Raw genomic sequence first — 22,831 nt, forward strand, 5'->3', positions numbered from 1 at the left:
TGGTCAAGCTACTGCTCATTGAACAAAGCATCATGCCTCATAGTGGTAGTAAATGCAGTTGTCCATAACCATAAACTCTACTCTTCTGCACAATGGTAACGATAGAAACTTAAACATAACAAAAACTATTTCAAACGTCAAACATAACTGAACATTAAACATTAATAGACATTAATGCCCTTTATTCAAAAACACATAAAGTAGCACCTAATTTCAATATTTACTCTCCATATCCAGCCATATGCAAAGCATGCTGGGTATTAACAATCACCGGCAAAATAAAATTGCAAAATTGAGCTAATTCTCTTCAAATAAATAGGTAGCCTTCTTTCTTTACATTTTTTCAGCTTAATCAGTTCCTGAATTCAAGCCTCAAAACTGCTTCAGTTTCCTTAAAAAATGGGGAAAACATAATCTCTTGGTTTTATTAGTGAAAATTTCTCAATATTTTCTATACAACACTGAATTTTTTTAATGAAATATACACACTATTTTTAATTATCACCTTTATTTTTTTAAATGAAAATAACAAGACCCATGATTAATGTTTTACAGTGATACTGTAAAAACCTGTTGATTGGTTAAAAGTACATGCAGCTTCTATATATAAGTATACCTCAGTTTGTGATACTGATGATGATCTTTGATTAATGATGTTTCTTTCACTTTACCACCTGTGTTATTATGGTAGTTGTGTGTTTAAAGGGATACTCCACCTAAAAAAGAAAATTTTGTCATTACTCACTTACCCCCATGTCATTCCAAACCATCTCGGGGAGTGATTCGTTCAGTCGCACATGTGCAATATTCTATAGGTTCTGTACTGGTAGTAGTAGTTCACCTGTTTCAGTCAATGCAGTCTGAGCCAGAAAGAGAATTGATTAGTTCATCTCTCAAGTCTTTGGGTTAATCGAGTCATTCATTCATCACGTGACAGACCCATAAGTGTAACCAATGTAGTCTAGAGCTGGAAAGAGAATTGATTAGTTCATCTCTCGGGTCTTCGGGTTTATCGAGTCATTTGTTCATCACGTGACAGAATAAGCTTTAACCTATGCAGTCTTAGTCGGAAACAGACTTAATAATAACAATAACCAGCTCTTTATTACCTTTGTTACAACATTCAGTGTATGGAAGATAACCATCATGACAGAAATTCACACATTTATAAACTGTAAGAAGTAAAAAGCTACAATTTGAGACAAGAAACGCCGTAACTGCAAGAGTAAATAATTATAGTAATGATAATAATGATGATAATGATGATGATGATAATAATATTAACTATGCTCCCGTTTGTAAGGAAGCTTGTAAGTTAATTTCTCTATCCAATGCTGTCACGTCACGTGACAAAAGAAGCCTTTTATAAGCTTATGGGTCTGTCACGTGATGAACAAATGACTCGATAAACCCGAAGACCCAAGAGATGAACTAATCAATTCTCTTTCCGGCTCTAGACTGAAATGCACAAAATGACTTGAAAAAAGATTCGTTCATTTTGCTGAACGAGACTCAATGGTCCGAGTCGGTAAAATGATCAGAACTTCCCATCACTAGGGTAAGTGATTAATGACAAAATTTTCATTTTGGAATGGAGTATCCCTTTAAGTATAAAAATAAAAATAAAGATTAGTATCAGCATGGTTATGCTAAATGGCTGTTGGATTAACTGATTTCGTTTTTTTTTTTTTTAATTACAACAGTTTTAAACTGTAAAATGTACAGGTTAATCTGTAAAGCATTTTTACTGTATTTTATACATAATTATTCTGGCAACCACAACTGCCAGTTTTATCTTGTAAAAACAAAAGGACATTTTTACTGTGTGCTAGTCACTCTATTCCATGAAATTAGATGCTTATAAGATTCGGAAAGATGCAAAATGACCAAAGTACCAAAAAGTGGTCCATACGACTGTACCAACTTCCAATTTATATGATAGTTTTGTCTGAAAAAAAAAAAACAGCATTTAAGTTGTAATTTATTGACATTTTCCCCTCCAGTGAGCTGTTAATGCTGTGACCAAATCGATGAGCTGAACTCACAAACCAATTCAGTCTGATTTGTGAGCAGATCATTCAGACTGGCTACATTAAATGATTCAATGAAAAGACCTGACTCTCTCAAAAAAAAAAAAAAAAAAAAAAAGAATCAAGGCATGATTCCATGAACACAAGTAGAAGAGCTAGGGCAGATATCTAGATTTTCAGTAAATAAATTTGGCTGTTAAGTCATATGCACCACTCTTTTCCCTGTTTATGTTCCTCAGAAGGAAAAATGCCATAGCAGTTTGGAACAACTTGAGGGTGAGTAAATGATGTCAGAATTTTCATTTTTGGGTGAATTAATCTTCAAAAATCAAAACCTTGGCAAGCTCAGATAAACCTGAGGCTATCTGCTGTCATAACTGAAACTGTGTAACTTGTGCGACGCAGCCTGCAGGTATGCAGACTTCGCATGGGGAAATGTTGCTTTTGGATAGAACGTGCAGAGCTCTGAGACTGCAGACTCTTCTAAAAAAGCCCATAGTTCTTCACTCCAGAGAGAGAGAGAGAGAGAGAGAGAGAGAATTTGATTTTGAAGCTGTATGTACCACTTTATGTGAGACAGAAGGGTGTTGGGCATGAATACTAAACAGTGTTTTCCCCCAATTACAAGCAAGCTGGGCTAGATCGCTGCCACTGGGGGACAGCTGGAGCTCATATGCTTTGATTTGACCAAGTGAAGTTCAGATGAGAGCTTCCCATATTGCCCCAGTGTGAGTGATTGAGCGATCTATCAGCGGAAAGAGGGGCAGTGTGAGAGCGAGCTCATATTTGTGTGCAGTGCAGACGTGAGAAGGTGTTACACACAGAGATCCATCTTTCTAAGGAAATTCGTTCAAGTCTGTATTTCTGTCATTGAAAGGTTTTCAATAGACATCTCCAGCATTTGTAGAGCACCCTTTGTGTCACTGGCCTTGGAACTGACAAATGCTTGCATGCATATGTGAATCTGTATCTGTTCCCCTCTCTCTCTCTCTCTCTCTCTCTCGCACAAACACACCCCCCAAGTGCACCAACAGCACGCACATTAACACGATTTGCAAAGAGCATGAGATGAGAAGTGTTAGCTTGTTGACAGAGGACTGGAACACTCAATATGTTAGTGTATGTGGCTGAAAGATGGTTTTCTGAAAGAAAAGACATTGTTTGTTGTTATTATATTATATGATATGTGACCCTGGACCACAAAACCAGTCTTAAGTTGCTGGGGTATATTTGTAGCAATAGGCAAAAATACATTGCATGGGTCAAAATTATAGATTTTTTTTTTTTTATGCCAAAGATCATTAGGATATTAAGTAAAGATGTTCCATGAATATATTTTGTACATTTCCTAAACTGAAAATATATCAAAACTTAATTTTTGATTAGTAATATGCATTGCTAAGAACTTAATTTGGGCAACTTTAAAGGCGATTTTCTCAGTATTTAGATTTTTTTACACCCTGATTCCAGATTCCAGATGTTCAAATAGTTGTATCTTGACCAAATATCGTCCTATCCTAACAAACCATACATCAATGGAAAGCTTATTTATTCAGCTGTCAGATGATGTATAAATCTCAATTTAAAAAAAATTACACTTACGACTGGTTTTGTGGTCCAGGGTCACATATTATATTATATTATATTATATTATATTATATTATATTATATTATATTATATTATATTATATTATATTATATTATATTATATTATATTATATTATATTATATTATATTATATTATATTATATTATATTATATTATATTATATTATATTATATTATATTATAAACGAGCACCTCAGAAAAGAATCAAGTGACTTTGTTTCTTTATTTTAAATGTACCAATAAAAACTCCCCAGACATTTACCTTTTGTACAACTTTCACTCTACAGGCAGAAAAAATAAATATAGGTTACTTTATTCCTTATGAACAGAGCATGTACCAGAACTTTAAAAAGCTGCTCCTGTCACTTATTATATTTTAAAACAAATGCAAAATGACAGGTTTTTTTTCTTGCTGTGATACTGTGATAATGGAGGCCATGAATAACTTCAGACATCTGTATGTCTTTTCTTATAAGAGTACTGCATATCAGTCTGCAGATTTAACACGACTGCAGCTCATGACAAATGATGGTGCATTCTTTTCCTTTAACAGAAAATGAGTTTTGAGGAACAGCTTTGAGGGACACACAGCGGAGAATTCTGCCTAATCGCACCACACAGGAGGCGCTCCTCAGAAAACACATCTGTCCCACCATCAACCAATAAATCTCAGGTAATGTGCTTTACTTTTTGTTTGTTCTGGGCAATAAAGCATTTTTACACTACCCTTAAAAAGTTTGAAATCAACACATTCAGCAAATATGCATTAAATGAATCAAAAGTGATAATAAATACATTTGTAATGTTAAAAAAAGATTTATATTTCTAACAAACACTTTTCTTTTGAACTTTCTATTTATCAGAGAATCAGTTTCCAGTTTCCACAAAAATATTAAACTATTTAACATTAATAAATTATAAAAATAAGAAGAAATTTTTCTTGAGCATTAAATCAACATATTAGAATGATTTCTGAAGGAACATCTGACACTGAAGACTGGAGTAATGGCATCACAGGAATCAACAGCATTAATTTTAAAATATATTAAAACAGAAAACAGTTATTTTAAATTTAAATAACGTGTTCACAATATTACGTTGAAAAAAAATAAAAAAAAAAAAAAAAAAATTAACAATCGTACCTACTTCAAACTTTTGAACAAGTGCATGTTGAATCATATTTTGTTGGCCTGAACAAAAAAACAGCACGATATGTATAAATATATATATATATATATATATATAGAGAGAGAGAGAGAGAGAGGAGAGAGAGAGAGAGAGAGAGAGAGAGAGAGAGAGAGAGAGAGAGAAAGAGAGAAAGAGAGAGAGAGAGAACCCGTTCTAGCACTAGAAGACTGGGGGTATGTCTCAATCTGCTCCCTGGTACAGTAAGAAGGGATGCCACAAGCATAAGCAAAGCACTGTTTTTGTATAGCAGTAACCAAGGAAACGCTGCGCCATGAGCCCACCTGCTGTCAGAGAGTGAATTTGCATTCTCATTCAGCCCATCTGCTGTTTTTGTCTTGTGCAGAGATGTTTTATGTATAATTTCAAAAAGCTATATTCGGACCATTCTGTTTTTGCTTCAAATTTTGAAATTATACCATCTGATTTAAATGAAAAACTGTATAACACATGATAACAATAAAAAAGTATATATATATATTTTCTCTTTAACCTCTTAATGTTCCTGTCCCCTGATCATAGAATAACAAAAAACACTCTGATGTGCCAAGCCATCAAAACAGAACCCAAATGAAAACAAGAAAAAAAAAACTTTATGTGTTGAACTGCATTGTTGCATCCCTAGTACTAAGTACACTAACCAAGGAGTTGTTTTTGCTGTCCTGTTGTCAAAATTGTTCCAGTGCACATTAATTCCTAGAATGCACCAAGCATCAAATCCTTTCTATATTCATTTGTTCTGAAGCCCCTCAAGTTGTAAGAAAACACAGCCTTTTTTTTTTTTTTTTTTTTGCTTCTAATTATCTTTCATCCCTAATGTGCAAGAGAAGCAATATTGGAAACTGTAAAGTATTACACAAGAATTAAAGTACTTAGAAGATTTGTTATTGTTCATATGTTTGAATATCTTATGTTTGAATATCTTATGTACAATAATTGTTTTTCTTGATTAAAAAAATCAGGACAAGTGTATATTTGTTAATGATACTGCACTTTTAAAAGCCACAACAAAAATGTAAGATAAACTAGTCATAACAAAAGGATATTGGCATGCTATACAGTGATGTTTCCTAGTGTTCAGTGAATCAAGACCCATGCAAGTGCCCAAATTTGTTCTCATTATGAACTGATTCACAAAGTTGGCAACACAGAATGAGACACAGCATACCTCTTAATACAATATAAACATTGATGCATTATAGCCACATGTACCGCATGACCAATACTTATCCGTGGTTCACAGTCTGTATTGTACATAATAAACATATTCTTTTATTATCTATGATCTGTCTCTCGTGCAGTTCAATGCAGTTCATAACCATCCTTGCTGCAGACATCATTGCCCTTTTAAACTTGCTTTTCAGTAGCTAGTAGATGGAGGTCAGGCTAATTGCTGCTTCTTTTCTCCAGATGGAGGTGGATGCGGCGGAGAAGCGTCATCGAACACGATCTAAAGGTGTGCGAGGTACAACGCACTCACATAGTATTAGCTGCAGTCTCAACCTACGGCCAAATCCATTTCCCCACTTTCAGTCCACAACTGAGACTTTTATTGCCTTTCACAAATCATCACTTACATCAGTAGTGATGAACCTGAGCTATTGATTAGACAAGTGAACCAGAAGAGCCCAGAAAATTAGTCTGCTCATAATAATATGATTCCATTGTGTGATAAAGCTCATGTTGAGATGTTTGCTCACTAATTGTTCTCGCTTTCATGTTTTTTGCAGTTGCCGTGGAGGCTGCACAAGAGCTGTTTAGGTCAGTCTACAAACAGTAAAGGAATCATTATTCACTTACAGTTTGCAACCTATTTACTTTCATAATGTGATGTATTTATGAGCTAAAAAGGATATTTAACTGGAAAAAAAATCCAAATGGCAACATTCGCTTCATGAAGCGAGTTTTATATACACTATCATTCAAAAGTTTGGGAGTCGGTAGGAATTTTTTGTCTTTGAAAAAAGTATTTTATGTTCACCAAGGCTGCATTTAATTTTTTTAAATACAGTAAAATAATACAGTAATATTGTGAAATGTTATTGCAATTTTAAATAACTATGTTTTCTATTTTAATATATTTTAAAATGTAATTTATTCCTGGGATAGCAAAGCTGTTTTTTTTTTAGCAGCCATTACTCCAGTCTTCAGTTGAAACATGATCTTTCTGAAATCATTGTAATATGCTGATTTGCTGCTCAAGAAACATTTGTTTTTATTATAAATGCTGAAAACAGCTGTGCTGCTTAAAATTTATGTGGAAACTTTGTTTCAGTATTTTCTGTTAAATATAGTACAGCATTTATGCGAAATAGAAATATTTTGTAACACTATAAAGTATTGACTGTCACCCTTAATTAATTTATTGCATCATTGGTGAATAAAAGTATTAATTTCTTGAAATTTTACTACCCCAAACATTTGAATGGTAGTTTAATCCATTTTGTTTTATAATTTTAAGATCATAAATGTTTGGTAAATAAGCTTGATTTTGATTTCATGTTGGCTTTCATGTAGCACAGGATCGTCTTTATGTCTAACTTATAGTTACCTAGTTCAAAGAAGAGACTAACTTAAAAATCTGGAAATTGTACTTTCTTGAACTGGTTTGCTCACAGATGCTATCTCACCTTGCAACTAAAACAGGTGTATGATGCAATGTGCATTTCTGTTCAAGGTGGCATCTAAGTATAATTTTGCTAATTGATATTTTTCAATGTGATTTATTCAATATGGCAAGTACTGCAGGCTGAACCTATAAATAGATATTTCAGTGTAATTGCCTTTAGTGAGAATATATGATTCTCCCAATTAGTATTAGCAAATATCCCTGCACTTCTAATGAAATCATGCATCATGAGAGTGAATGGCCTGTTTTTCCTCCAGGGCAGTGAGTCGTTTTACTCATATCTGCCCGTCACTTTTTCCCCTGCATATCTTTCCCTTAAGCACAATTTACAGGCCTCCTAAATGGCAGCATTTTCCTCATTATGAATGGTTTAACACCCACGCCGTTGTTAAAAAAGGCTCTTTTTTATATTTTCTGGCTACGTGTCCAATTACAATGACAGCGGCAAGGACACAGGGGTGTGTGACTGTGGGAGTGTGGTATGACCGGTTTTCCAGAGGCAGCTCTCTAATATGTCATCTTTATTATGGAATCAGACTGAGATGAGAAGTGAAATTCCCTCTATTCTCTCTCTTTCCTTCCCAATCATCAGGACAATCTGCTTCATCAGCAGGTCCTGGCCTGTAGCTGCAGGCATCTTTAACACCAGTTACACTCACTGATGGGTCACCAGCTTGATCAGACACAGATCCCTAGCCAACATCATCAAGGGGAGATGCAACTCTTGTGCTAAGCCGGATATGAGACATGTTCCCACCCAATTTCCCACTCTTTTGCTAAATCCCAAGCTTAAAATAGCTTCAGGTTTAAAACATGTACCATATAAAAAGTCACTTTTGATTATTTGTATGTGTCCTTGTTAAATAAAAAGTATTTGGTTACTTACCCCAAACTTTTGAATGGTAGTGTATAGATGCTGCTGTTCGATAATACAAATATTACAAAACTGTATGCTTTCTAGTTTATTGTGTTGCATTTAGTGTGAATGCACAATTCAAAGATGCTGTTAACATTGTGCTGCTGCTCCACTGACACTTTGTTTTTGCGTTTGGCGTGAAACAGGCTTCACTGTCCAGTACTGGTAGAATGTGACTTTTAATACACAGAAATACCCCTGCCAATCAAGTAAATGCTTAATGAATACTTTAGGCAATCACTGACACTGTAACTAATGTGGGTAGTTTCATGTTAATAACTAGGATACTTGTTTGCTGGGTTGGTTTGGGGTTTTAATGTTGGATGTTTTCCCTCATGGCTTTTAACTGGCTATGGACCTAAATGGAGCAGGCAGAGAGGAATATACAATATGAAATATGAAATATGGAGCCTGGTGAGTCATCAGCCTGGAGGACACTGGGAGCTCTCTAAATCTGTAATGAAGGCCGATGTGCCACGGTTCAAACATAGTCAGCAAGAACGAGCATATGTGTGTCTGTGTGCGCATGTGTGACGTCAGTCTTGTATTAATTATTTCTCTCATCTGCAGCTGTCCCACACCTGGATGTGATGGTAGTGGACATGTCAGCGGCAAATACACCAGACACAGAAGGTAAGCACCAACCTCTCATTCATATGAATGTGTGCCCACCCCTGAAAGTCACTTTAAGACTGTGAGAATGAAAGCACTTAGCCACTTACAGAAAAGCTCAAGACCAATAGCAAAATTAAGTCAACTGAATTTAAATAAGGCCTACTTTCTTTTCTTTATGTACATCCTTTTACCAGCCAAAAGTTGTGAAAGTGCAGTTAAAAGATGTTAAACTGCAATGAAACAGAGTTGGCATTTACTAAAGTGAAGTGTTTTTACAAAGTATGATATGTTTTCTGGATTGTAGCGGTAAAAAATGTAATATTTTAATGGAATGGCTTACTTCAGTACTTACAGTACTTAACATTAGCCCTCAGTATATTAGCATTTTTTTGCTTTGTACCCTAAAAACTTTCTTCATGTAACTGAACTGTTTGAATGTAGCTGTTGTAGACTTAAAGGGATAGTTCACTCAAAAATGTATCTGTATGATTCGTGCATTTTAATGTCTTCTAAAGAGACTGCTTCATACACTGTAAAACAGATCTTTTTGATATCAATTTCTGAGTGAAAAGTGTTGTACTACCATTTTTTTTTCAGTGTATGATTGATTCTTTGATCAACACACATACATAGAGCTCATTAGAAATGATAAACTGAAGGTCAAACATGCTTGCTTAAAGCAAAAGAACCAATGGTTGTTCTCATGTGTCAAGTTGAGCATCTGTTTATTATATTTGATGAGCTCTATACATGCATTATATGTTGTTTGTCAAAACAGTCATGTCTCTTCAGAAGATTTGGATTAAACCGCTCCATTCATGTGGGTTTCTTTTTTCTCAAAAATCTTATGGATTTGGAGCAACATGAAGGTGAGTAAACAAAGAGAGAATTTTTTATTTTTGGGTGGACTGTGCCTTTAAAATCAGATGTAAATGGACAATGGGTCTGGAATATCTAACTCTCATTAGCTCTTATACATCAGGAATACATGAAGCCTATCTGATGATAGGCGTGACATCATTAATATTGTAATCAGTTTGTCGAGTGTAGCAAGATCATGCTGTTTGTTTCCTCTTTGACAAAAATCTTTTTTTTAAGAACAAATTGTTAAAGCAACACAAATGGCACCTTTTCGCTAACAAGCAACTTGAGGTAATTCATGTTTATACTGAAGTAAGTAGAGCGTTTTAAATATTTAGGCTTTCATTGCACTGTAGCTGCAAAGCTAACAGCATCTGATCTGACAACTGTTGTCAAAGTCACTCTCAGTCTGTTCAACTTCCATGTTTAACAGTCCCTCCTCTTGATGCTATTTACTGTACCTCAAAAGAAAGATAAAAAACAAGAAAGGCAGAACAGAAAAGATTGATGGATACGTCTACAGTGTCACCTCATCAGCCAAGCCCTGTGAACCACCAACCAGAATTGCATTTCTGCAACAGACAAATGGTACCTCCAGCAGACCTCTCACTGAAAAGGCAGAGAGAGGGCGAGAGAGTGATGAATTACCCTCAAATGAGAGGGTGGGGAGAGAACGGCGCTCCGACTGTGCTCTCAGAGCACGCTAACATTTGGGGGGCATTTGTGGGAACATTGTGGGAATGGCAGGGTTGTAATGAGGACACTGCGTTACCTGTGAAGGCTACACAGCATCTGCCGCCCTTTACCATTCCATTAAAGAGTAATAATGACAAAACAAAAACAGTGTTTGTCTCCTGCGGCATACATTGGGTTATATCACAGCAGAGGTTAATGTATAGCTGTTCTGATGGGGGGTATGAACTGATGTAATGTATATATTGTAAGTTTATGTATTGTAATGGCTTCTCAGGGCAAAACAGTATGTGTACATCAGCCTTTTGCTCTTCATAACAAACACACACTACGCAAAAAAAAAAAAAAATTATACAATGACTTCTTACTGGGGCAGTACTCTTAAAGGTACAATTTGGTACATTATTTACCCCTAAAAGATTCATAGTACCTTAGGGGTGCACATTACTATTCTAAGGTACTAATATGCACCTTATAAGGGTAGATAAGGTACAAAGTGGTCCCTTCAAGGATACTGCCCTACTAACAAGCTGTTGTACCCTTAAATGTAAACATTTTTAGGATATTTTTCCGAAACACTTTACAATAAGGTTTCATTTGTTATATATATTAACTAACATGAACTAACAATGAACAGAGGGGAAGTCGTGGGCTAGTGGTTAGAGTGGTTTGACTCCTAACCCTAAGGTTGTGGGTTTGAGTCTCGGGCCGGCAATACTATGACTGAGGTGCCCTTGAGCAAGGCACTGCCGCAGCGTAAATGGCTGCCCACTGCTCTGGGTGTGTGTTCACTGCTGTGTGTGTGCACTTTGGATGGGTTAAATGCAGAGCATGAATTCTGAGTATGGGTCACCATACTTGGCTGTATGTCACGTCAATACATTTGTTACAGTATTTATTAATCTTTGTTAATGTTAATGAAAATACAGTTATTCGTTGTTTGTTCATGTTAGTTCACAGTGCAGTAAATAATGTTAAAAAATACAACTTTTGATTTTAATAATGTATTAGTAAATGTTGAAATTAACATTAACTAAGATCAATAAATGCTGTAGAAGTATTGCTCATGCTTAGTTCATGTTAACTAATACAGTTAACACTGTTAACTAATGAACCTTATTGTAAAGTGTATTTTTCTAACAGTGTATGTAAGGGATTCATTTTTTGAGTCTCACCAAATAGGAAAATACATACATATGAAATATTAATTTGAATTTAAGTCATATTGTAATGTATATTATTCCAGTATATTATTGTAATTCTCTTGCTAAAATAAAAATAGTACAAAACAATTAGTGTAGCAATAAGAAAAATAACACAACATTATAGTAACAAGTCGCAATGAAACGGAAGTAGCGACAGATCTATTGCAATTTTCATTTAGTCTGCAGAGTGATACAAAAAACGCAGCAAATTTTCTTGAGGAACTTTTCCCTCACATAAAACTCCTGATTGCACGGATTCCTTTTGAATTTAACAACAGTAAATGCAACTGCACTTTAACTCATTTATTGCTGTTAATAATTATTAAATTGGAATTAAATATAAATTACATGACATAATATTTGCCCAGTAGTTGAAAAGCAAATTCAGTTCTTAAAATATAATTATTAAGCACAAAATGTGGTGAGACAAATTAATAAATGTATTTTTCCTCCCAATTATAATAGCTGCTGCACTGCTGCAATGGACCAATGGTGTTGCATTTATGTTAAAATGTTAGAAATAACAGAGATATCCTTGAATGTGCCATTTTCTTGTTATCTAAAAACCTTCCATGTTGCATACCCTTCCTAAAAACATGTTATCTGTGCATTCCTCATTTTAATGTATCCCTTTTAGCAAACGCAGAGACTCATAATAAGAGGATGTGTCAGTACAGGTGTGACAGCTATGATTTTAACAGGGTTTAGTAATTGCTTTGTGCAAATTGTGTTTAGTGCCCCTTTTCTCTTTCTTTCTTTCTTTTTCTCCTCCTCCTCTTCTCCATTTGTGTCTCTCTCTCTCTCTCATTCCACTTTCCTATTTTCTATTCCTCTCTGCGCTCCTCCTTCTTTTTATCTTCCCTACATCCTGTCTCTTTGTTCCTCAACCTTTCCCTTACTCCTTCTGTGGCTCTCTTTCCATCCCTCTTTCCAGTCTTCTTTCTCTTCCTCCCGCTTTCCCTCCCTTTCTGATGGATGACTCACGTAGGCTGAAGCCAAGGGCTGTATAATTCAGGGCTTGACAGGTAGCACTCACTAAAAGAATGGGAACTGAGCCAAGAGCTGGTGGCAGCGGCCAGAGAATGGTATAGCTGTATGCTCACTCTTCTTTTTTTTTTTCTTTTTTTTCATCAATATAACACCCTGCCTGCTTTCCCTGCTCTATACAAGTCTGGTCTCTCTTCCTTTGTGGTAGCCACAGTGCACAGATTTTAATGCCAGCCTCTTTCATCCACCATTGTATTTTCTCCCACCAGAAAAACAAAGAGACAATGTAGATGCAGTGTTTTGTAAGGGAATATGTGAAGTGTGAAAGGCCAATACAGGGATGAAAATAAGCATGTTGTACTAAAGCTTGTGGGAGAGACCATGAAAAACCTACACAATTTATACATTCAAGAGGAGGATAAGCATATATTTCTGATAATAAACAGCAGACCTTGACATGTCAGTTCGTTATTATTTAGCAATGAGGCAAAAAAAAAAAACAGTTCTCAAAACTTAAAGTTTGATTCAGCTGAAACACGTTTGTTTTCATTGAGAAATGGTCTGAATGACTGTTTAGAAAGGTACATTAATGAATTACGCAGTTCAACTTTGCTCTCAAACAGCTGTTTAGTTGCGGCACAAAATGCCATTCATAAAAATTCACAATGGTTAAAACGAAACAGATGTGTTTAAATGCCAAAAGATGTTTGAATCAAAGAGGGACCACCTTAACAGCTTCAAAATGATCAGAATATATCAGATGTCTGCTGTTTTGAAAATACCATAGCATATTTTTAGAGCTGCCATTTCCATTTTTTTTTTTTTTTTTTTTTTTTTTTTTTTTTTAGTACTGGGAATAGTGCCACTTTCAATTTAAAAATTAGCAGTAACAAAGTATTCTAAGGTCAAAAAATATAAGTCTGTGCGATAGTTATTTAAGAACCACTCACATGTAAAATGCTATTTGCACTAATGGAGTGTTTTATCAACATTAATGTCTTTTGGGTTGAATGGAAGTCAATGGAACTGTGACCACAGCAATTCGATTGCTGCGACAGAGCTGCTGATGGATCCCTTTGTCTTTTCCCTTCTCAAGAGTTGATTGAGATTTAGCATGATGGACACTTACAGATGGTGTTCATTTATTGCCTTAGGCCATAATTTACACCTTCGTTCCATGTAGCAGGGAGAAATCATATTTGTGTGCCGGTAACTCACCAGCAGCATGCAAACAGATGGACTCTGGACTGTGTGGGTGGCACATGCAGTTTTGTCCTGTCTTCTCTTCTCACTCACTCGCTTTTTTTGATGGGTCTTCGGGATGCAGTCTATGTGGTCTGTTGGCTTTGTGCTCGTCAAGTCATTCTAAATTATCTGTGCTATACATGCCGAGGGCTTGTTTGTTATCTGTGAGGGGTTTGTAATTCGCCCAAACTGTTAATTCAACTGTGCGGATGATCCATATGACTCTTTTATATACTGTAGTCTGTCAGCAAAACATTATGCAACAGGATATATCCAACTTTTTTGAACTTTGGACCTGTTTCATAACCCCAAGAGTTTACTTGCAAGCAATACAAATAACACTGAATCTCTTGTGTCTAATCTTTTGTGATGCAGCGTGTCAAATTTCTGATCAACTAGACAATCTTGTATTCAACTTAAGCTTCTGTGTTTGAATATTTTGTAGCATCTAATATAGATTATTTCATACTGCAATCAGTTCTTATTCATATATTTGATTGGATGAGTAGCCTCTGCAAATGATGATATATAGTCCACTGATATACTGTTTGTATCACTTCACTTGTCTGTTTTTGCTTCTATACAGACTTTCGGGCTGTGCATTTGTTTTTGTTTTTTCAGTGACTCTTTCTGCAGGTTACATTGATACTGCAGTAGGTGACACCAAATGACTGTCTTTGTGAGTGAGTCATTGATTGATTCATTCAGATGATTTGTTTAATAACACAGATTCATTTAGTTACAAAACAACTGGCTGTCTTTATGAGTGAGCTGTTGAATCATTCATTCAAATGATTCATTCATTAATACTGATTCATTAAGGAACAAAACAAGTCACTACCTGAATTCAGTATTGCATTCTAGCATACTACTTTTAATATTTCTGCAATATCTTTATATCATATAAATAGTAAGAGCAGTATGCTGTTCCAATAAGTCAGTAATTGGATCATTTATTCAATTACTAATAAACTTCCATTACTAATATAAGTCTGTCTTTTTTTTTTCCAGATATATAAATTTTGCAATTAATAAGCAGTATTTAGGAGTTTACTGAGGCAAACGTCATATTAAAATAGTTAATTAATATTGAGAACTTGTCCCCAAGCTAAAGTGATGACAAATTTATATATATTTTGTGTTTTTATTATGAACTAAAGGCACTGTTTTGTGAAGAAATGGGAAAAATGAATTTGAAATATCCTTGCACTAGTTCATATTGCTTGCAGTGCAATTTTTGCTCACAATTCAGTTATTTTCCCTGGCCATTTTAGACAGACCCCAGTTTGCTATACACACAGAAGTTTCTGATGTGTGTACCTGTGTGATCTTAACCCATACAACATGCCTTTATAATTAAGAGAGATGCTTTTCCCATTGGATGAATCCTGTAGTTTCCCTCTGTATTACATTTCCATCCATCTGATATCTCACGTAGATCCGAACCTGTGTGAATGGCAGACTTATGCCTCCCAAGGCCATGGTGAGATGTAAAACCCCGCTTCAGGGTCAGATTTCACGAGCTTCTGCGGTAAATTGAACCACCAAGGACATAATCACCGCAAACAGCCTCTCAGTGAGTGTGGTAGTGTGATGTTTTTACACTGTGTTTTTAGGCAGAGGGGGACCGGGCTCCGCAGTGGCAGAGAAGGCAACTGAGCTGCAGAGACAGAAAGCACCTTGCAGAATGCACAACACCAGCACCTCCTTTGTTCTGCTTTTTGGGAGGGCACAGAATGAAGGGAAGTTAGCAGGGAGTATCTGTCAGGCTCAGAATCACTGATCTCTCTCGCTCTCTCACTCTGTCTGTCTGCTGAAATATCAAATCCCACTCCTGAGGGGGAGATCACCATGGTGACAGCGCCTTGCCACGCATGCCTGTGGATGCTGCAGTGTAGGAGCACGGAGGAGCTGCGCGCTCCTATGGCAACTCGAACACGAACAGCCAGCTGTAGCTGCTGAATTCGCCTCCACGGCCCTATAGTGTCATACTCTGCGAGAACGTACCTGGTGCCACAGCAGCTTGAATCCACAATAGACTGCAGCCTGAACATGCTCTTGGTATTCAGGCCAATTAAAACCAAAGAGCATTTGTGTTGGCTAATCTGAGGTCCCTCATTGTAACAAAATGACTATTTGAAGACTTTTAATTAAAAAATAATTGCATGTTTTTTAGAAACAGACGGAGAAATTATTCTCGTTCATCATTCTGCCACTTTGACAGCAATATTTGCACCGTTATTATGACGGTTGCTGTGGAAATGATCAAACGGAGCAGGTCCGGGCTAATATTCTGGCCATTGCTGGTATTAGTCAAGTTCATCAGAGGATTTGTCCACCAGGAGCTGTCTGACTGAAGTCATTATTTCTCCCGGCAGTTCTGAAAGGCTCGCAGATCTCTCTCACTCTCTCTCTCTCTATCTCACTCTCTCTCTCGGCCATAATTACCTTAGTCCCACTCAAAGCCTGCCTCCGCTGCTCCCGTATTCAAATGTGGTTTAATTACCTGTGGAATTTTAATTGGCGTGGCCTGCCAGTGGGAAACGCGAAGGTGTCCAAGGTCATTCCGAGTCGTTCGCGAAACGCTCTCACCCACACAGACGATGCTGGCTGCCTGCCCGCACAACACACCATCACATAGAAGCACAGCCTCTATAACCAGCACCTGTTTCAAACAATAAAACAATGAAGAGAAAATGGGAACCTCACACCAACAGCCCGACTGATGTGTTGTAGGGTTATGAGGTTGAAAAATGTGATTTTATGGACTCTTAAGACATAGTGGCCAATATGCCATTGTTACCACAGTTATTGTTAGTATTATAAAATCCTAATGAATGATTATTACGGTGCAGATTTTAAGGATTGGATTTGCTTTAATATGTCCAATAAGCTTTTAGAATATTTCAGTAATTTTTTTTTGTTTACTTATTTATTTATTTATTTATTTATTTATTTTTTGTGGTGATCATCATAGGTGGTCATTTAGGGGGACCAACACACACACACACACACACACACACACCTTTTTATCTGATTTTGTCTCCACCATATTCTAATTCTAATGCTGTGAAGCAGTTTTTATTTTTAATTATTATATAATTTTCACACTTATTTATAATACAAAATTGCTAATATTCAGGTTATGACTTTTCAGTGAAAAATAGTATTTTAATCATCCAGATTATTTGTTATTGTAATCATAATTGTAACGAGTTTGCTATATCATTGTTTTAAAATTGGTTCCCATGCCATTTTTTTCAGGCTGAACCCTTGTCAATTATACAGTATTATAACTCACATACAGAATTTTATTTCCAGCAGCCCTCTGTCCGCATGTCCTCATCTGAGGATGCGAAAGATAACTGCCTGCAAAAGGATCTGAATTTAGAAAGTTTCACAGTTTGATGAGCCCTGAACAAGCACAACAGCCACAAGAACAGGTTATAAAAATGTTTTGATTGTTCTCTCATTCAAAATGTGTGTGAGTGTGTGTGATGGCTTGCTTTTCTGATTCTAGGCAACCCAGTTTATATCTACAAAGCCTCACTCTACTGTGAATCCCAGTTGTTAACTGAGCTAAAGGTTTGAGGTTACAAACCTAAAGGAAGCTCGAGGATAAGGTTAAATTAATAAAAGTATTAGCAATCAGAAATATACTTTGAAAAAGAGTATTAAGGCTAAGGCTAGAATTAGCTTTGCCTTGTTTATATTTTGGAGGATGAGTCTCATAAACGAGTCTTGGTGGTTTAGGAATAACACTGTCTTGTGGGACCAGAGTTCAAGCAGCATACGCATTTACATGAATAAATGTGCCAGTGGTTATTAATGCTTTGTTATGTCTTAAAGAATTCTAATACTTCTTATCTCTGAGGGCTGAGCTTTGGCACAGACACTCTTCGCAGATTCAAGGTAATTTTTCAGAACTGTTGAGCATAATTCTCTTTGTTTTTGTTTTCATTTTGTTGTGCAGTGTGTATGGATGCCCCTTGGCTAAGAAAAGGAAAACTCAAGAGAAACCTCCACAGGAGCCTGCTTCCAAACACCGTCCATTTCTAACCATGGCTGATGGAGTGCCCACCATGTATGAAAGTTATGAGGCCATGGAGGAGGGAGAGGAGAGGGAACAGGAAGAAGTAGAGGAAGTGGAAGAAGAGGAGGGGGAAGGGGACGATGAAGAAGAGGAGTGCTCAGATGACAATGAGGAACTGGGAGAGGAAGAAGAGGACGAGGAAGAGGAAGATGGAGAGGTGGAGAGAGAGGAGGTGGAGGAGATAGAGCAAATGGAGGAAGAGGTAGAAGAGGATGAGGAAGTGGTGGAGGAGGATGGGGATGATGAAGAGCAGGAAGAGGACGAAGAGGAGGATGATGAAGATGACCATGAGGAAGAGGAATACTATGAAAATCATAGTCATCAGCAAGGTAAGTCTTCTCTGATTGATTGCATATTCTGCTAACGATTTCCAGAACATTTGTATAGTTATGGAACAATGGTTTTAAAACAGGAAACAATAAAGTGTTTATAGTTATGGAACAATGGTTTTAAAACAGGAAACAATGGTTTTAAAACAGGAAACAATAAAGTGTATGATTTTTAAGAACATTCCAAAGACATTTCTCACTTGATTCATTATTCATTTGTTTGTTTGCTTGCTTGTTTGTTTTTAAGAATTGTAAAAAACTTTATCAAGTCTGATCATGTTGAAAGAACATTCTATTCATGTTATTACAAGATATTTAAGATAACTTTTACACAACATTAGCCAAAATTGTGAGAATGTTCCCAGTTAGCTATGCCCAGTTAACACTGAAAGTTACATAAACGTTGAAAATGTTCATTTTTTTATGCTTAAATGTTTCTTTCTTGGTTATATGAACATTCTGGAAAATGTTAGTAGGAAATGTAATGTTTAGAATCTACAGAAGGACATGTTGTTGCTCTGACACACAGAATGCTTCATGAAATATGAATCAAGGGCAGCTTATTGTAGGTCAACCGACATTTTGGAGTATAACTGACAGAATATACAGTCATTAAAGTCAATGTTTTATTTCTTAAATTGGCTGTTTTAGTTTCAAGTCATACAGTATGTGTAATTTGCTGAATCACAATGAAATCTACATACACCCTGCAGAGAATGGCCGGCCTTCACCATCCTAATTAATGCGAATTTTACAGCATGGAACAATCCAACTCCCATTTCACCACTGAAGGAAAGCAGATGTGACTGCTTCCTTAGTATGCGACTCACCCTCACTCTCTGGTGTCCTCAATCGCTTGTGACAGTACTTCCAGAGTAATAGAGAGAAGAGGCTCTCTGAGTTATTAACTTTGGCCCCCCTCCACACATGCACGCCACCGTTCCAGGAGGTGTCAAATAAACTCAGCCCCCCACCCCTCCCTGGTGAAAATGGGCTCCTCCTGAGGATATTTCTGGCTCCAGAAACAGAGCACCTCATCCTCTGCTTATCCCTGCAGTCTCATCTGCCTCTGTCCCAAATACTAGCAACACTAAAATCTTTTCAATACAATTCAGAGGCTTTCAGAGGAGCCTGTGCTGCTTACATGTTATAGAACACGAATATGTCTAGTGAAGCATTTAAAAGGCTGCCTGATGATTCATGTACCATATTGCCGTTTCTCTAAAATTCATCTGTTTCTATTGCCGAATACTTAAATATATTTCAGCAGCATAATGGCAGTTACCATCTTGCTAAATTGCATTTGATTATTTAAATCAATTTATACCTGTGTCATCGAGCTGTACATGAAACCCTGGCGTGACATTTGTCTTAGATTTGCTGCATCAATGCTATCGTTCATGAGACGTTACATTTTCATAATGATAGTGTTCAGGCTGCTTCAGATTATAGAGAGGACTGACATTTCGTTTGTGAATTTATCATGCCGCTCAAGCCACTTGCTTTTAACAGGGTGGAAGGCCCTAGTGCGCAATGTATTTGAGGAGCGGTTTAGAAAATCTTAATCTATTTCAATAATTCACTTAAGACAATTTATTAACTATGAGTAACTTTGCAACTACTGTACATGTCAACTTAATCTCCTTAGTGTATTAGTAGAGTAGTAGTAGACTGTTAGGCTAGGGTTAGGGTTAATAGAATTAGTTGACATGTAATTACAAAGTTACTTACAAACAGTAGAATTTCTGTTGGAGGAACATCAAAATAATTTTAGCAGATACTAATACTCTAAAGACTGGTAGGTGACTGATAGTTGCAAAGTTACTCGTTGTTAGCAGAATGTCTAAAATGGACTATTAAAATAAAGTGATGTCAAATTCCTTGTGTTTTTTTTTGCATTTAACCAACAAATTATTCTCTTTTCTCTTCAGATGACAATTATTGCAGTGGTGGACAATCAAAATCCAGTCAAATAGTTGAGAAGGACAATAACAATAACAACAACAACAACAGCATTAACAATGAGGAGTATGAGAATTATGACGAGCTGGTGGCCAAGTCCCTCCTCAACCTTGGTAAAATCGCAGAGGATGCTGCCTACCAGGCCATGACTGAATCAGAGATGAACAGCAATTCCTCCAACAGTGCAGGTGAGGATGACGACGAGGATGAAGATGAAGGGAGCGAACAAGGGGGTCATAAGGGAGAGTTGAGCGTTGACTTGAATAGCGATGTGGTTCGCGAGACCGTGGACTCCCTGAAGCTTCTGGCCCAGGGACACGGGGCCGTGCTTCCCGATGAGGGATACGCAGATGCCGGGTCTGGGGATACTGGCTCAGCTGGCCACACTAACGGACGGGGCCATGCAGACGAGAGTGAGGAGGAAGTGTGTCTCAGTAGCTTGGAGTGTCTGCGTAACCAGTGCTTCGACTTGGCCCGCAAACTTAGTGAGACCCAAACGTCCGAGCGGTCCACGGTGGAGGACCAAGTGCAGCACCAGGCCGAGCAGCAGCAGCAGCAGCCTCCAATGCATCACATGCCCAGGTATGACAGCTGCCAGATGGACCAGCACAGACCTCTTGAGAGGAACTACTCAGACATGGTCAATCTGATGAAACTGGAGGAGCAGCTCAGCCCTGCTTCAAGAGGCTACCCCTCTAGCTGTGCCCAGGAAGGGGATGAGGACACTACGTCAGTGGCCTCCGAACGTTCCGATGAAGCTTTTGACATGACTAAAGGCAACCTGTCGCTGCTGGAAAAGGCCATTGCTCTCGAATCCGAGCGTGCCAAGGTTATGCGAGACAGAATGGCATCAGAACAGATGGTGGCTCGGAGGGACAATCAGCGTCTTCATGGAGAGCACAGCCCAAGGCTGAGCAGCAGTGCAGAAGAACGCAAGGCCCGACTCCATCATGATGGTGCAAAAAGAGCATATTACCCTAAAGGTAAAAATAAAACTTCTAATGAGATTTTGCATTTCAGCAGAGATTTCAGTAGATAGTAAGTCATATTCTGCCACTGAGGAATTAAATAAAAAGGTTTTAGTAAGATTTTGTTAATTTCTCACAATTGTGAGATATAAAGTCACAACTGTGAGATAAAAAGTCAGAATTTCCTTTTTCTATTTCTTTATTTTTGGTAAATGTGACTTTAAATCTCATACTGAGAAATTTTATCTCACAAATGCTGCTTTATTTCGATTTGACTTTATGTCTCACAGTGTGGCTTCATATCTCACAAATGTGGCTTTATTTTTCCCTTATTGTGATATTATATCTCACAATGTGACTTTCTTTCTCATAAATGTGACTTTATATATGAATTTTTATTTCTTATTGTGAAACATTTTCTCACAATTACCTTTTTTTATCTGTCACACTTTGTTGTTGTGACTTTAAATCACACAATGTGGCATTATATTTCACATTTGTGACTTTAATTCTCCCAATTGTGACTTTGTATCTCATAATATGGCTTCATATTTCACAATTGTGTCTTTATTCCTCCTATTTGTGTTATTTTATATGTCACAGTGTGACTGTTTCTTGTAAATGCAACTTTATATATTCCAGTGTGACTTTTTATTTCTTACTTTAAACATTTTGCACAGTTAACAGTTTTATTTTTTACTCTGAGGTGGAATCAAGTTTCCATTAAGGAGCATACTTGCACAAACAGAGTCCTTTTGAATATGAATATAATTTTCTTGTCCTGAAAGCTGTTGCAGCATTTGTTCCCCAGTGTCTTGGGTCACTTAACATTCCTTCACACATTTCTCCGATGACATTGATGACTATGGGGTCACTTTGGTGAGACGGAAACATTTTGGGGCTTGTTTAAACACTCAGGTCACCCTGGTAGCGACTTCCATAATGAAAACAGCTTATGCTGCTAAAATAGGCTGACATGGTAACATCAGAGACTTACCTTGTCAGGCATGAGTAATGGCAATCTGCACGGCCCGTTAAGAAGGCAAATCTCATCCCTTGGATCCAATACATGGTTTGTTACCTCAAATCCTTCCCAATCCACACCCACTACCTTTGGGAATGAGCCATCTCCTCGTCCTCTGATATTAGCAATCAGAAACTATAGGAGCATCTCAATATCACATTTAACAAATGTACGTTATAGTGTTGAGGATCCTCAGATCAACTCTGGTTACCAAACCTAAAAGCTCTGCCTATATAGTACTTTAAAAGGTTCATCATTTGTCTCTGCTCAGATGGCACATTTTCTTCCATTTGCTCAATTTGCATCTCTGTGCTTCCTATCTTAGATCAGTTTGCTGTTGTTTTCAGTGCACGACCACAGCAAGTCAGAGGGTCGTGTAATTATAGAATTACACCATGATTTCACACCTCGTCTCCAGAAACTATTCTTGGCGCTAATTATTGGAGCATCATTATTAAACATGTCGAGTGATCTCACTGTTC

At 37.0% G+C, this 22,831-nt stretch overlaps 1 protein-coding gene across 1 annotated transcript in view; it reads left to right on the forward strand.

Moving 5' to 3' along the window:
• Window positions 1-22,831, forward strand: part of LOC109108462 (myelin transcription factor 1-like protein) — a 54,651-nt gene that overhangs the window by 14,247 nt on the left and 17,573 nt on the right. The window contains exons 2-8 of the mRNA XM_042777838.1: window positions 4,191-4,310; window positions 6,233-6,278; window positions 6,553-6,583; window positions 8,938-9,000; window positions 17,947-18,395; window positions 20,327-21,340; window positions 22,718-22,725. Coding sequence (XP_042633772.1) covers window positions 6,233-6,278; window positions 6,553-6,583; window positions 8,938-9,000; window positions 17,947-18,395; window positions 20,327-21,340; window positions 22,718-22,725 — 1,611 coding nt within the window. The 5' untranslated portion in view covers window positions 4,191-4,310. The remainder of the gene's footprint in view (window positions 1-4,190; window positions 4,311-6,232; window positions 6,279-6,552; window positions 6,584-8,937; window positions 9,001-17,946; window positions 18,396-20,326; window positions 21,341-22,717; window positions 22,726-22,831) is intronic.

The sequence above is a fragment of the Cyprinus carpio genome, chromosome A20, assembly GCF_018340385.1.
Source record: "Cyprinus carpio isolate SPL01 chromosome A20, ASM1834038v1, whole genome shotgun sequence".
Lineage (NCBI taxonomy): Eukaryota > Metazoa > Chordata > Actinopteri > Cypriniformes > Cyprinidae > Cyprinus > Cyprinus carpio.